The 14,739-nt window shown below is 52.4% G+C and overlaps 4 protein-coding genes and 1 non-coding gene across 8 annotated transcripts; 1 reads left to right on the top strand and 4 right to left on the bottom strand.

The window, feature by feature from the left end:
- Positions 1–275: 275 nt before the first annotated feature.
- Positions 276–3,403, bottom strand: mfsd8 (major facilitator superfamily domain containing 8). Its single transcript, XM_077741572.1, has 11 exons — positions 3,040–3,403; positions 2,876–2,958; positions 2,273–2,557; positions 2,084–2,197; positions 1,866–2,010; positions 1,737–1,795; positions 1,552–1,660; positions 1,349–1,483; positions 1,163–1,266; positions 881–1,092; positions 276–813 (listed from the first exon to the last, which is right to left on the bottom strand). The coding sequence occupies exons 1-11, from the start codon at positions 3,093–3,095 to the stop codon at positions 607–609; spliced, it is 1,509 nt and encodes a 502-aa protein (XP_077597698.1). The 5' UTR covers positions 3,096–3,403; the 3' UTR covers positions 276–606.
- A 134-nt stretch (positions 3,404–3,537) lies between these two features.
- Positions 3,538–8,604, bottom strand: LOC144213853 (uncharacterized). Of its 3 annotated transcripts, XM_077742540.1 has the most exons (9): positions 8,402–8,604; positions 7,417–7,526; positions 7,269–7,353; positions 6,973–7,168; positions 6,362–6,844; positions 5,868–6,262; positions 5,011–5,798; positions 4,736–4,948; positions 3,538–4,510 (listed from the first exon to the last, which is right to left on the bottom strand). In XM_077742540.1, exons 1-9 carry the CDS (start codon positions 8,578–8,580, stop codon positions 4,227–4,229), a joined length of 2,733 nt encoding a protein of 910 aa, XP_077598666.1. In that variant the 5' UTR covers positions 8,581–8,604; the 3' UTR covers positions 3,538–4,226. The 3 variants fall into 3 exon arrangements, with proteins under 3 accessions (XP_077598666.1, XP_077598665.1, XP_077598664.1); XM_077742539.1 differs by having other exon boundaries at positions 5,011–5,795; positions 5,868–6,844; XM_077742538.1 differs by having other exon boundaries at positions 5,868–6,844.
- Positions 8,605–8,825: 221 nt separating this feature from the next.
- Positions 8,826–10,979, bottom strand: LOC144213645 (uncharacterized). Its single transcript, XM_077742212.1, has 3 exons — positions 10,633–10,979; positions 9,753–10,064; positions 8,826–9,656 (listed from the first exon to the last, which is right to left on the bottom strand). Exons 1-3 carry the CDS (start codon positions 10,765–10,767, stop codon positions 9,516–9,518), a joined length of 588 nt encoding a protein of 195 aa, XP_077598338.1. The 5' UTR covers positions 10,768–10,979; the 3' UTR covers positions 8,826–9,515.
- A 168-nt stretch (positions 10,980–11,147) lies between these two features.
- On the bottom strand, positions 11,148–11,219 carry trnag-ucc (transfer RNA glycine (anticodon UCC)). The gene has a single exon. It is a non-coding gene; the product is annotated as a tRNA-Gly (tRNA).
- A 789-nt stretch (positions 11,220–12,008) lies between these two features.
- LOC144213287 (uncharacterized) lies at positions 12,009–14,718 on the top strand. 2 transcript variants are annotated; one of them, XM_077741663.1, is made up of 4 exons: positions 12,009–12,165; positions 12,825–12,971; positions 13,207–14,193; positions 14,529–14,718. In XM_077741663.1, the coding sequence occupies exons 2-4, from the start codon at positions 12,855–12,857 to the stop codon at positions 14,574–14,576; spliced, it is 1,152 nt and encodes a 383-aa protein (XP_077597789.1). In that variant the 5' UTR covers positions 12,009–12,165; positions 12,825–12,854; the 3' UTR covers positions 14,577–14,718. The 2 variants fall into 2 exon arrangements, with proteins under 2 accessions (XP_077597789.1, XP_077597790.1); XM_077741664.1 differs by lacking the exon at positions 12,009–12,165 and adding an exon at positions 12,308–12,458.
- The last annotated feature ends 21 nt before the right edge of the window (positions 14,719–14,739 follow it).

Raw genomic sequence — 14,739 nt, forward strand, 5'->3', positions numbered from 1 at the left:
TATAATTTAATAATAAACAATTATTTTGTATTTCAAAATAAATGTTACTGACCTTCGTCATTTTAGATATCACATTCCAGACCTAGATATCTAATACGCTTTGTGAAACAATGGGGACAAACATCAACACTTATTGGCATCATGCATCAGAGTTGTTCGCTAAGAATAACATAACAGTCAATGGAAAATGCTTTTAAATAGCCAGATTGTTCTATTTTTGACCAATATTCAAAATGTTTATCACTATATAAAAACAATAATAATTAGGGCACGTATTGCTTTCAAAATATATTCAGATCTTTATTAACAAATAGAAAAAAAGAGGAAAATAAGTCTGTTATCATTTCATTTTCACATTTCAGTACAAATTTGCTAGACCATTGAATGTGACATTAAAACATGCATCATTCAGGTAGTTCATTCAAAAAACAACTGAGAAAAAATAATAATAATAATTCATAATAAAGTCAGTAACAAATAATACATGACGGACTGGGAAAAAATACAATTTGTAGTAACTCGATTGAAAACTGGGCCAATCTCGATGCCTAGTTGACGCTCACTCCCTTTCAAAGTTAGTTTTTGGTCCTGTTTGCAAAAACGTTTTCATTCTATCGTCCTCCCATGACGGACAGAAAAGGCAATCAGTCTGTGATAGACGCAACTGAGGAGGGCGATGGCCGCCGTCACCATGCCGCAGATGATGCTGAAAGCCCACCGGGGCCCGAGGAGGGTGTAGACGTGCGAGACGAAGACGGGCCCCAGGGTCCGTGCCCCACTCCCCGATGCCGTTAGCCAGCCCATGTACACACCCTGGATGTAAAACGAGGAAAGTTGTATTTAATGGGGCTCCCTCAGAAAATTCCACATTTATCTTTACCTGTGGTTTGGGTCCAAGGATCTTAGAATAGAGCGTGTAAGACATGACGTTGCAGGCCGGATAACCCACTCCGATGAGAAAATCCGAAGTGATGTACTGAGCCAGGTGGATGGCGGGTGTGTACTGACACCAGGTCTGGTCGTAAGGACAGCCCGTGGACTCTGAAGAGCTATTGGATGATGTCAGACTGACCAAAGAGTTGTTTTTAAGGTCTGCGGAAGGGAGAGGTGGAGCTTAGCGATGGTGTATTCCACATTTGGGAACTTTTCTTATAAATACTACCTGCCCACTGGATTTTAGGGTAATGGTTTCCCCATGGTAGCAGGATGAAGAAGCCACAGAATATGATGGCCAGACCTGCTAGTAGCACAGGACGATCCCCAACCCTGAAAAAAAAACATGTTATATTTTAGGTACTGTTCTATTTGTCATTATTATTGTTATCATCATTCATCTTATCTGAGTGACCTATGAGCGGCCATTTTCACGGCCAGAAACACCAGGATGGATTCGAATCCGATGCAGCAGATGATGATGCCGTTGTAGAAGACGGCTTGTCTCCTCGTCCACGCAAACATGTCCATGGACAAAGGCGTGGCGATCCTGTTCGGCAAAGGAGTCAAGATGACGACCCTGGGCGAGGCGCCGAAGACGCCGGGCTGCTCACATACGTCTCAAAAACGGCGAATATAAACATGACTACGAAGAAGAGGACGTTGGAGGTGAAGACGGCCAAATGGTCGATGGTTTCCTCGGGGTTGTCGATGAGGTCTTCCTCATCTGTGAGAGATTGAAGACAATTAGTGTTGTTGATGGCAGCCAAATTGTGCAACAAACCATGACGTCACTGTTGTACCTTGCGAAAGGTAGTTGATGGCTTGGACGCATTTGCCGTTGTCGTCAACGCGATGCTCCCTGCAAATTAAGACAAAATCATCAGCCGGGCGCCACTCCAATGCGTCTCATTTCATTGGAAAAACCTCACCTGAGTACTAAGACCACCAACAAGATATTGATGACCCCCAAAATGGCTGCCAATAGAGCCGGGGCGGTGTACATGTTGAGCTTCAGGTGGATGAATTCCACCGTGTAACCCATTTCCCCGAGGAAAGACAAACAGGCCTGAAGAGCTGATGAATCACAATGGTTTGTCATCAACACACAATATCAGGGAAACACTAAAAAAACAAAATAGAAACTCACCCGGTCCGAGGATGAACCCCAAAGCCTGACATGCACTCATGTTAGCCATAGCATTGGTCCGCTCCTTTAGCGACGTAGCCTCAGCTACGTACGACCTCACCACAGCAACATTACCTGCCAGGATTAGACTAGCGTTAAAATAAAAACACAGAGAAAATGATGTCATCATCCCGCGACAACGACAACAACCTGCGCCGAAGCCCACGAAGGCACGAGAAATTAATATGTGGTACTTGTCCCCGGTTGGCGGAAGGGAAGCGTAGGCGTAGTAAATATTGGCCGACAGGTTGATGACGATGGAGCACACTAGCGGCTCTCTGCGAGGTCGGTGATTGGACCACAGGCCGAAGAGGGGTGACGCCGCCATCTGGCCCAGACTGTAGGCCGCCACTACCCATCCCAGGAAGGTGGCGTCCGCGCTGTCGTCAGACTTTTCCAAGTACGGCCACAGTGACGTGATGACGATGGTGAAACCTAGGCACAATTGGAAAAATCAGAGCAAAAAGTCATCATTAACAATTTTGAATATGAATTAAATACTCTTATTTGTACATTGCACTATCACAGTGTGATATGTATTTTTTTCACGCGTAATACAGGCGCAATTATTTTTGTTATTTTGGCTGTAATGGTCAAAACAGAACTATTGCTGCCATTTTGCATTGCGTCCGCAAGGCGGCGACAAATCCCCACCTCGATTTGATGCAGTGTGAGGCTGTTTGTCAAATACTGCATACAAAATGTGAATATACAACAAAATATGCGTATGTAACAAAATAAACATTTTCTCACCCACGCTGCTGAGAAACATAGTAAAATACATGACTCGAATGGATCTCCATCGATTCTGGTAATCGTCATCGAGGACGTCATCACTGCACGAAGGACATTTCAATAAAGTTTAATATTTTTGGAACACAAATTAAACACTGCTTTGACAGTTTAAATGCACTCACCTTGGTTCATCCGGGAGTAAAGGACTATTTTCATCTGGGTCAACAGTCTCAGACATTTTAGCTCTAAATGGCAATGAAGAAATACTACAACAATTAGCCTACACACTAACGCAAAGCTACGGGACGCTAACTAACAAGCTAGCTGCTCAGTTAGCCACTACAGCTAATAATTAACGCGACGACAGTCAACTCAACGAGCTTGTTCGAGTGACAAATTCCACACATAGTGTTAACTCGAGTCAAAGATCCACATTTTTTACTTCGTGCATAACAAAATGCCCATAAAGAAGTAAAGTTGGACTCTGGCACGACTGTGCAAGCAACTTTGACATTTCCTGCTCACTTAAATCATGACGACACGTCCGACAAGACTTCAAAATAAGACGCACTTTTTTAAAGACAATGATTTGGTGATTTATGTTGGATATAAATAATATCATTACGCCTCTTTGCTGAAAGTGAGATTGAACAGTAATGTTTCGTTAAAATTTATCAGCGTTGGCAGGCTTATATCATTTTATTTTGAAAGGGCATCTAGTAAACTTTATATTGTAGTTTACATATTTTAAATGAGACCTTCCTGTAATGAAACTGTACCCAAAAACTCACATCAAAACCAGGTTTTAAAAAAAAAACAGTCATTGACTTTAATACAGATAATATCTACAGTAAAATATGTACAGAAAAGACAAAAACCGTCAGGATCACAACTGTAAAATAATTACAAGATTTGTCAATAACCTCTCAAGAGGTTTGTCGACCCCATGGCACACTTCATGTCACGGTGAAACTTTTATATATATATATATATAAAATAATAATACTAATACGTCAACACACATTATACATCAATCAGTTTACGCTCGGGCCTTTAAAGCAGTGATTCTCAACCACTGTTTATATTTTCAAAAACGGGCTCAACACGAGCAAAAAATTCATTTTTTTTTTTGTTGTCATACTGAAAAAACAGAGGCAATGGCGTCCTAGGGGACTTGAGACGCCCTGCTTTTAAAAAGGACAGAATGACAAAGTTTGAACATTCACGTTTGGTCATCAAAATGGCTGCCATGTTATGCTACAATATGTGCACTTGGTCCAGATGGCACATTTCCCACACCCAAAAAGTCTTTGGCTTTTTTCTAGTGTGTCTTTATACTACACCCAAAGAGTCTAGCTTAAGCGCCACTTTAGCAGACAGCCGCGGTGACGGCGGCGGCGGCGGCCGCCGCGGCGGCCAAGGCGGCGCTCTCCCGGAGGACCTGCTTTTTCAGCAGCTGGATGCGGTTGTGCACGTAGAATTTGATGGAGCGCCAATCCCGTTGATTGCTGACCAGTAGCGGGCAGAGCTCCAGGCAACGCTCGCAGTCCGCCTTGGCGGGCACGCGTAGCTCGGCCAGGTTGCGCTTCAGGTGCGTCTCCACGGCCACGCGCTCGGCCTCCGACCAGGGGCGCTTCAGCACGCCTCGCTTCCCTGTCGGAAGGGAAATATTGTTTGTTTGGCAATGGCACTGAAAATGGTGGCAAAAAAGACAACTAGGACTAGAGTGGGTTGGACTATTTTGGAAATATTTCAGATTCAGCACTCATGATTGACTTTCCCGGGCCGCACAAAATGATGCGGCGGGCCAGATTTGGCCCCCGGGCCGCCACTTTGACACCCGTGACCTAGATAATAACGCAGAAGGGGAGGAGCTACCTGATTTGGGAGTCAGCGACCTCTTTTTGGGGCCAGCGGCGCCCGACGGGGTAACCGGCGCGGGAGGCCCTCCCCTCTTTTTCTTGGGTGGTCTACCGGGGCCTTTTTTCTTGACCACCACCTCCACTTTCTCCGGCGGCGGCGGCACCTCCTCCTTGGAGACCTCCGCCTCCGAGTGTTCCGAGAAGGAGTCCAGGGAGTTGCCGGACATGACTGTGGGAGAGCAAAGATTTGAAGGGTGTGGCCTGGCGTGGCATGGCGTCCACCGGACTTACCGTCCAACTCCAGGCAGATGTGCTGCAGGCTCATGCCGCGGAAGAGCACGCCCTCCTTCTCGCCGTACAGGATGACGCGGGCCACCCGCCCCATCAAGGCGGCGTCCCGGGGGATGGTGGAGCAGTTCTGCGTGACGTGGAACTCCGTCTCCAGGAAGTTCTCCAAGCGCTTGACGGCGCCGCCTTGTGGCGCGCCCTCGTCCAGGAGCAGGAGCTGCGCCAAGATGGCCACCTGGCGGCGGACCCGCGTCCCGGTGATGGCCCCCGGGTTCTTGACGCCGCTGGCCCGGGCCAAGTTCCTCAAAAGGTCCGTTCCCCGCAGCGGGGTGGCGGGCGAGTGGTAAGGGCGGGAGAAGACGTAGGGGCTCTCGGGGTCCACGCCGGCCTCGGCGGCCGTTTGCAGCAGCTGGTCGATGCAGGACTCGCAGTTGGGGGGCAGGATGAGGGGCTGCACGCGACCCCGCTTGCCCGTCACGCCCACCCGAGGCAGGTGGCAGAGCACCTTGCGTTCGAAGGGCGACAGCGTGGCCTCGGCGCCGGAAGGGGGGCCCTCCTTGGCCAGGGCGCGCTTGTGGTAGTCCTGGATGGTCAACTTGGCCACCTCGCACTCGCGCTGGCGGTTGTAGAGGATGAGCAGCGAGAGGCTGGCGTGGCACAGTTGGCGCCAGGCCTCGGCCGAGCGCGTGCGCCCCAGCGACAGGAAGGCGGCGTGCTGCTGCTGCTGGACGTACGCCACCAGCGACGACAGAGAAGACAGCAGCGGGGACATGTGGTGACGCCGTGGCCTGCTGGAAAAATATAGGCATAAACTTTAATCTACATACAAACACATATGAAGGACATTGAAATTTACCAACCTAGCTGTCTCGCCATTTTTGTCCTCTACTGTGTCGCAGTCGCCATCGGCACTCAGATCTAAATCTTCTTCCGGATCGATGTTGGGTTCTGGCGTGGGAGGCGGAGCCAGATCCTCTTGGACGCGTTCCACTTCTGCCTTTTGCTGCTCTTCCAGCTTCTCCCTCTTCATCCTGCGACCTCTCCTGGGAGGAGAGGTGGCGGGAGGCGGCGTGGGGCTCTTGACCCGCCCCGCCGGAGGGGCGGAGCGCTTGGCGCTCGGGGGCGGCGAGCCGCTCGTCGGCTTCTTCTGAGCGGGAGGCGACAGGGAGAGGGAAAAGGAAACGGCGCCCGCCGCCGAGCGGGTGCCCGGCAACTCGCGCTCCCTGGCGAAGAGCGAGGGAGACGGCGCCGACGTCTGCGGGACGGCGAAGGAATGACCGTGGGCCCCCGAGGCGGGCGGGGGGTTGCCGTTGGATTGCGCGCAGAGTTGCGCCAACTCCATGGCGGAGCGTACCTCCAGCTGGTTGGCGTGATGCTTCTCCAGGTGGCGCGCCAAAGAGCGATAGTGGCGCCCGCAGTACGGGCAATGCTGACGACGGCTCACCGGGGCGCCGCCCGCATTAGCGTTCCCGGTGACGTTGGCCGCCGGCGTCGGCGCTTCGGAGCGGGTGGGCGGCGCCGAGAAGGACGAGCAGGGGCGTCCCGGCCCCCGGGAGGCAGCGGGCGGACCGCCCTTCTTCTTGGCGCCGACCACCGCCGCCATCTTGCGCTTCTTGCGGCGCCGGAGCAGCCGACCTCGCATCTCCTCCATTTCTTCCTCCTCCTCTTCTTCCTCTTCCTCGTCCTCATCGTCCTCTTCCTCCTCCTCGTCTTCCTCCCGGTCCGAGTCGCTGGGCTCGGAGTGGGTGAGCGGCGAGGACGAGGGCGACAGCGACCAGGAGGGGGTCAGGTAATCCGAAACGGAGAGGGACAGCGGGTGGGGGCCGCCCTCCTCGTCCTAGAGGGGTGGGGGGACGCCACAAGGCCCAAAATTTAGCCTCTAAAGCCGTATAAAAGTAACATTGACTATTTTTGGGGTTATTTTCTGTTTACAAGTACATAGTAATTATGTTCCTAGGCATTTACCATAGCATTGTCGCCCCAGTCCGTCAAGCTGTAGTCCACGGTGATCTCCTCCCCTTTGGCGATGTCTCGGATGGCTATGACCACCAGGCGCACCTGAGTCCCGCAGTGCACCTCCCGAATCCTACAGTTGGGGGGCGGGTGGAAAAGCACCGGTCCCCGCACGCCGCCCGCTCCTTCCTCGCCCAGCTCCGGCACGCTGGCGGGGAAAGAAGCAAAAATGGGGTGAGCATTAAGTCGACCTCGGGAAGGATAGTGGCGGAGTCTGCGTAGTTACCCTGGTAACGAGGCCTCCTTACCAGAGCTGAGCGGGATCCGTTATGTAGTAGGGACTCCCCGGCGGATGGAGGCCATCCTCGCCACCCTCTGGGTATTGGCCGTCACCTGAATGATGATTATGGCGTTACATTTCAATATTTATCATATCATTTAGGGTTACGTGCTGACCGGGGCTGTAGCTGTGCTCTGACATGCTCTCCTCTTCCTCATCTTCGGTCACGTACGCTCGGTCGCACACCTTCACCGGCGTGCCCTTGCGTTTTCTCCCACACACCCGACTGTAATGACAAAAAAATGGTTTTAATATCATATTTTTATGTATACATGTTCATTGAAAGTGTCTCTATTCTTTATAGTGGGAGTTTTAAAATACCACAATAGTATTGACATTTGGTATTGCCTATATAAATGGATGGATAGGCTCATATGTAATTACATATACTTGTTGTTATTAATCAGTGTATTCATATTCGTATATTAATGGGGAAATAAGAGGCGTTTTAAGCATTTTTAAAATGATACATTTAAGATGTCAAAATGAATTGGACGTCAAGTATAGGCAAGAGGTGACCTGTAATTACTGCGTTCTTATGTTATGACTTTATTCTCATGATATTACAATGTCGTCACAATAACTAAACTCAAACATTCACCGACGGTTCCAGACGGTTGCTTATATTTATTCATTCATTAATTGAAAGCTGACGTCAGCCATTTTGAGACATCATTTAAATGAGATATTATATTTTCTTTCATATGGATATTTTGGGAGCTTTTATGCCTTTTTAGCATCAATATCATCTCGAATACACAAGTTTGATTGATGTTTCCCGACAGGCTGTTCTTAATGAATGCTAACGTTGCGGCTAAACAATTAGCTTCCCCGTCTCGTCAAAACATCAAAGCGAAGCCGACCGACGAGCGCCGCTCTGCCCGAGAAGAGGCACCCACCGACACCAAAGTCCACGACGACCCTCTCGGTTCATAAACAGACCCCCCGAAAAACCTGAATGTGTCCTTTTGTCACCAAAACCCCCATGAAAATGGGGGGTTGGAGGGTGGCGTAAACGCGCGGCCAGAAGCATGCTAACAAAGCCCGTTTGAATTGAGGAGCGCTACGGAAGAAATATCGGTCCCGGGGACGTCCACTTACCCCCGCGACGGCGGCGGCTTACTGCCATCCCCGTCGCTATCGAGCGTCGGGGGCTCCCGGTAGTCGAAAGGCGAGCGCACATTCTCCGCCATTAGGACTGCCAGTGCTTGCCTGGCTTCCCTCACGTCCGCGGACGCGTTCCTTCCCGGTGGGGAGGGGAGCCTACTGCGCATGTGCATCGCATCCTTTCGGGGGTGGCTTCATTTGCTTCCCGCGTAGATATGTCACATACGCATTGAACTGGGGTGACTGTTTATCAACCACTTGTCGGCCATTTTATGTCAGAGCCATTCCATAACATAACGTCACATAACTTGAGATAGCATTCAAAAGGAGATGTGCTACTGTACTTTGAGATTGACTCAAACTGCTACATTTCAACCTATGAAACAAACAAGAAAGATAAACAGTTTATCATTGATCATAATTTATTCATCGCCACCCCCCTGAAAACACGGCCCATTTCGAGCCCTCCCGGCCCCTGAGGTTAGGAAACCTCTGTTATTTTAAATAGTATAGCAGCACATTCAAGTAGAACATCATATCAAGTGCGTCCTATTTGGAATCAAAACAGTCACAGTTTGTCAGTCGGGTATTTTTGGCTAATTCTAGCAATTAGTCCTAAATATGTTATAATAAATATCACACACACTGAGAAAAAAACGATGAGTGCGCACCAGCCTCACAGCAAACGCTGGCCAACTAGAGGTCATTCTAGCACGTGCGGAGTAAATACCGTACGGACAAAGCCGGGCCTTATTAAAAGAGCTTACAGTGGTTAGTCAAGCAGTGAGGCATACCACAGCATTTGGACAGCGACCTTTGACCTCCAGCTCCAGAAATGATGTTAAATAGGCCCAAATTGTCTAGTGCTGTCAATGGCATAAAAGATGATCATCCACAGGCCGACTATTTTCATAAATGAACTCATTAGCTGGTATTTGGATCAAAAATTAGCATAATATATCTATGTATCTATAAATAGTGGCATATTTTTCATGCTAAAGCCTCACCTCTAATATGATTGTATATAAATAAAATGATGGTCAATGTCCAAATGCTGCTCTTTGGAAGTGAGTTAGTGTGGAGTGAGTTCATCCAATGTTTTGCCGCTTTAGACGTCCCGTGTTTCTTGCCGCTGAGTGTGAAGGACATGAAGGGCCTTGGAGACGTGCTGGGCCCAATGGACCAGCTCCTGGAGAACCAGATGCGTCCAAATCTTCAGTTGGAAAGACCCCCCGCCGCCATCAGTTTCCTAGCATAAAAAAGTTAGCCCAGACGGGACAAAAGAAGCGGTACAAAAGACGCCGTTTTTCTTTGTTTACAAACACCGAGCTATTTCATGGTGCACCTCATGTCCGTGGAAATCCGGGCTGACTTCTAGCTTTCCGTCGTCCGTCTCCAGCAGGGCTTTGGTGCTGTACAGCAAATGTTCCAAGCGGACTCGGACGTTGCGTCGCAGCAACTCGTAGTCGCTTCCCAGCTCGCCCCACTCCTCTTGAGCCCGGGCGATAGCGCAGTGCAGCAGGCCCAGGCAGCGGCGCAGGGCGGCGTGCAGCAGGCGCACTCGCCCCTCCGCGTCGGGCTCTTCGGGGCCGGCGCCTAGGGACACCAGGCGGTCCACCTCGGGGGGACGCTCGGACAGGAAGCTCTCCTGCTCCGTCTGCGAGGCGGATCGATCGGGAGATGGAAAAAATACACAGTCCATTAGGGAGAGCGAGACTTGGGGTTAAAAAAAAAAAAAAAAAAACACTCTTGCTTTTAGTCTGATTAATGCCAGTATGCGCTGGATGTGTATTACTTAACATAGCCGGCTATTTAACTCTTTCCCAAAATTAAAAAGTACATATTGACTATGCCCAGTCCTACCCTGGTCAATTAAATAGTGCTAAATATTATATAAATAGTTATTTTGCATCTTTGAATTAAAAAGAACTCTCTCTATATATTGTCTCATTTATATATTTTTGGTTTTCTGAATGCTGTATTTATTTACATTGACGTTTCCTCAATGTCATTCAATGATTTTGCATTTCAATTCTAATATACATATATTCTAATCCACACTATGAAAATATTGAGGTCTTGTTGTCAAGGCAACAAAAGGTGCGGCCTATCTCATCGAGATGATCGTTTATCAAACCGCGATGCACCACAGAGAGCAAATCTACCGTTCAATAAATAGCACTTGTGCATGAGTTGGAGCAAATCCAAAAGCCAAAATAACTCACGTATAACTCGAGCAAGCGGCTGGATTCGTAATGCAGAAGCCGGGCGAGGTTCAAGGCTCTCCCCGTGGCCGAGGAATCAGGCACCGGCGTGTCGGGGGAGCTCATCTCCCCCTGCTCGTCCTGCTGCTCGGCCATTCTGCGCTTGTCACTCGACGTTTAATCGAGTCGCGATCGCTGCGAGTTTCTCCGTTTCGGCAATCTGGCCGCCGAGGGGGGGAAACAGGGGGAAGGAAAGGGGGGACTGGACGAAAGACGCCTATCAGGATCGGTGTCCCCGAGGTGGACGCTAATTTGTTCCGGCGAGTACCGGTGGCCAGGGAGGGTATTTAGGAGGGGGACCTTTTATTTTTCCCCCGAAAGAAACCCCCACCCACCCCGGGGTAGGAATGCTAAACGTGCATTGGTGTGGTACACAAAATGATTGTTAGCGTATCTGGATTGGCTGCAGTTGTAGCAATCAAACCATTTTTTAGATATCATTTGAATGAATAAAAACAATAACAAAAATATCGTTGTGCGTTAGCCGGGAATCGAACCCGGGACAACTGCTTGGAAGGCAGCTATGTTAACCACTACACCACCAACGCCTTGTGATAAAATACGATCAGAAGATTATACAAGGAATACAAAACAGGCTTTCGATGGCTATAATTAACAATTGACGGCAATGGACGTCCAAAACATTTAAACTGGGATTGGTCTTGTTTAATGATAAACATTGCTGCCAACTGTTTCACTTGAAATGGATTGGACGTGTAGCACTGTCAATGTGTTGTCATCCAAAATCATTCTGGCGTTTATTTTTTTTATTCGTATATTATTCTCCACATGATAATCAATTACATGCAAATATTTAATCTTATTTTTCTTTGTCTGCTAAATGTAATGGAGGAGGAGCCATTTGTTCCCCATAAATGTGCACTTCCCACTTGTGTCCGCGAGGCGGCGACATTTCGTTCAGCTCCTATTGTTATGAGAGTATTTGTTAGGAAAGAGGTCAAAGGTCACCGGCCCACCCGAGTCGATACACCACAGCCTGACCTCTGACCTGGCTCCAAGGAAGCCGTGTACTCATCAAGAGGACTCTGGCGTGTGTGTGTGCGAGTGTGTGTGTGCTACTGTGTGTGTGTGTGTGTGTGTGAGTGTGTGCATGACACGGCTTCCTGGCGAGCCGCCAATCATCTTTACACTTTACCGCCTCCTCTTCCTCCCCGGGCGCCAATCAGACGCCACGCGGCGCGCGGCCACGGGTGGCGCCAGACGCAGCGGAGGGCACGAGCCGACACGCGCGCTTCCCCTCCCCCTTCCTGTCAGCGAGCATCAGCCTGCCAACGAGCCCCCCCCACCCCCCATCCCCCCCACCCGGCCCCCTCCCCTCCGCCGCGTCGTGAGGACGACGCACGTATTCGTTCATAACCTCCGCCATTATTCATCGCCCCCTCCCCCCCTGCAGGGTCTCTCGCTGCCTCCACGCCACCTGCTAATTAAACTCCTTCTTCCTGCCTCGCGCGAGCTCGCTTGTGCCAAGCCCAGGTGATTATACGCCCCCCCTCCCATTATCCATCACCCCCGCCCCCCCTTCCGCCCCATAGCCCGCCATCCCTTCCCCGCCGCTGACAGACCGACAAATCCCTCCCGGTGCTCCCGCCCCCCCACCGCCACCCCCCCTCAGCCTCCACCTGCACCCCCCTCCCACCCCCACCCCCCACCGCCGCCTCCTCCTTCTCCTCCTCCTCCTCCTCCATCTCCTTCCCCGCCAGCCATGATCCGTGGCGGGCTAATTCCCAGACGGTCGTCCTCTCGCGCTTCTCCTCCTGGCGGGCCCGGTGAGTAGCCTCATCTCCTCACGTTCCGCCTCTGACCGCCGCATGCCGCCTTCACGCTATTTAGCTTTTTACGAGCCGCCTTGGCAAAACCCCCACCGCCACCCCCCGCCCCCCCTCGTCTTCCTCCCGCTGCGCCTGCGGGACGAGGGGGAGGCGGCGTGAAGGAGGCGGCGGGAAGGGGGGTAGGGGCGGGGGCGGCGGCGGGGGGCGTTAATGTGCCGCCTGGGAGATGGCTTTCCTCTTGACCTTCTGTCAGGCCGAGCAGATAATTAGTCCCGCCTCCAGGGAGCGCTGTGGAGCGTTGGCCGCGGGTCAGAGGTCACGGCAAGTCAGCGTGTTTGTGTGTGTGTTTTCCACCCCTGGCAGGAAAGTAAACAAAAGGCACGGGCGGCGGCCATGTCGGGCATGACGAGCGGCGTGTGCGTGGAGAGCGACCTGTCGTCCGTGCTCCAGCGAAGCTCCGCCTCCTCGCACCACCACCCCAATCACCACGGTTACGGCGGGCAAGGCCAGGTGAGTGGGTACCGGGGCGTACCGGGGCGTAGCGAGCCGTAGCGGGCCGTAGCGGGCCGGGGTTCAACTACGGCTAAACACTCAACTTGTTGTTGTGAATTGGGCATAGCACGTATGGGGAAGTTTTGGCTGCCGGCGGCAAAGGGGCAAAAGTACTATTACTGTTTAAAACAAAATGCTAAGGCCTTTTGCGATGGTCCATTTTTCACTCCGCTCCCCCGTTCCCCCCCCACAGGTCTCCACGCTGGCGCCCATGTTGGACTACAGCAGCGAGATGGACCGCTACCGCTCGTCCATCGCCAGTTTCTACAAAAGCAACGTGGACGTGGGCAACTTCCCGCAGTCGGCCAAACTGGCGGCGCGCTTGGCGGCGGCGGCGCCCATCTTTCCTCCCGGCGCCACCCGACTGGGCGCCATGGCCACGGCGCCCTGGGGCTGCCACGACAACGTCAACCACCCGGCGGCCGTCTTCTGGGGCCGACCCAAACCGGCCTCGGCGCACCACCGCCACCACCCGGCCGCCCCCGCGCACGTGACGCCCTCGCACCCGCACGGGGGCGGAGGCGGCGGCGGCATGCACCAGGGCGGCGGGTCCGACGACGGGGGACGGACCGACAAACAGTCGCCCGCCTCGCTCCCCGTGGCCCAGGCGGCGCACCACCACCCCATGGCGCCCAGCAACGGCAACTTCTTGCCGGCCGGCTACGGCGGCGGGGTGGACTGCGGCGCGGGCAAGCAAGGACACGGCCACCCGGACGTCATGGGCCTGTCGGAGGGCGGCAACTGCAACGGGGGCGGGGTTCTGGGAAGCGGCTTCCTGGGGGGATTGGGTCTACCTCCGGGGGTCATCGTCATGGCCATGGGCTCCACGGCGGGCGGGATGCCCGATGCCGGCAGCGCCTTCCAGATGACGGGCGGCCAGCGGGGGGCCGCGGACTGCCAGCAGCACGCCGGTTCCTCACCCTGCCCCTCCTCGTCGTCGCCCTCGTCGTCGGGGATGGCGGCGGGGGGCGCCGTCCTCTCGCCACCCTCGTCGTCGTCCTCGTCGTCGTCCAAGAGGAAGCGCAAGCGCTGTGGCGTGTGCGGGCCTTGCCGGCGGCTCATCAACTGCGGCGTGTGCTCGTCCTGCCGCAACAGGAAGACCGGCCACCAGATCTGCAAGTTCAGGAAGTGCGAGGAGCTCAAGAAGAAGCCGGGGGGCGGCGGGGGCGCCTCCCTCGAGGTGAGACAAAGCTTAAATCTACTCACCCGTCTTTAGCCGTTAGCGCCTCACGGTGAAATGATGTCTTCCTTTTTTTGAGCTGCTTTAGCCCCTCCCACTCGGAGGGCCAAAGTTTGCGCGCGTCTCAATTAACGAGTGGCGCTGGCCGGACCCCCCCGCGCCAGTCGCGGCGAACCGGAGCTAATTAGCGTGACATGGGGACGCGCACGTGCTAGCACATTAGGCTAATCTTGGTCAATTAGACGCTAATTGGTGCCACGGCGCCAGCGCCAATGAAGATACGGCGAGGGTGTGCGGTCAGGAGATTTAACGCCGTCTTTTGTTTACATTTGTAGAGACCGCCTTCCGTCCCGACCGGCGAGGCCTTCCGATGGTTCTTCTAAAACGACGAGCGGCCAAAGGACTGACGGCGAATCCGTGTATGAATAACGAAAAAGACAAAGAGACTATCGTTTGTTTTGAACTGAAAGGGGGACAAAAAAAGACAGATTTTTTTGGCATATACAATTCAGGCTCGGTAAATACTGAATGAATGCGGGAAGCTAA

Source organism: Stigmatopora nigra, chromosome 20, assembly GCF_051989575.1.
Source record: "Stigmatopora nigra isolate UIUO_SnigA chromosome 20, RoL_Snig_1.1, whole genome shotgun sequence".
NCBI classification, from domain to species: Eukaryota; Metazoa; Chordata; class Actinopteri; order Syngnathiformes; family Syngnathidae; genus Stigmatopora; species Stigmatopora nigra.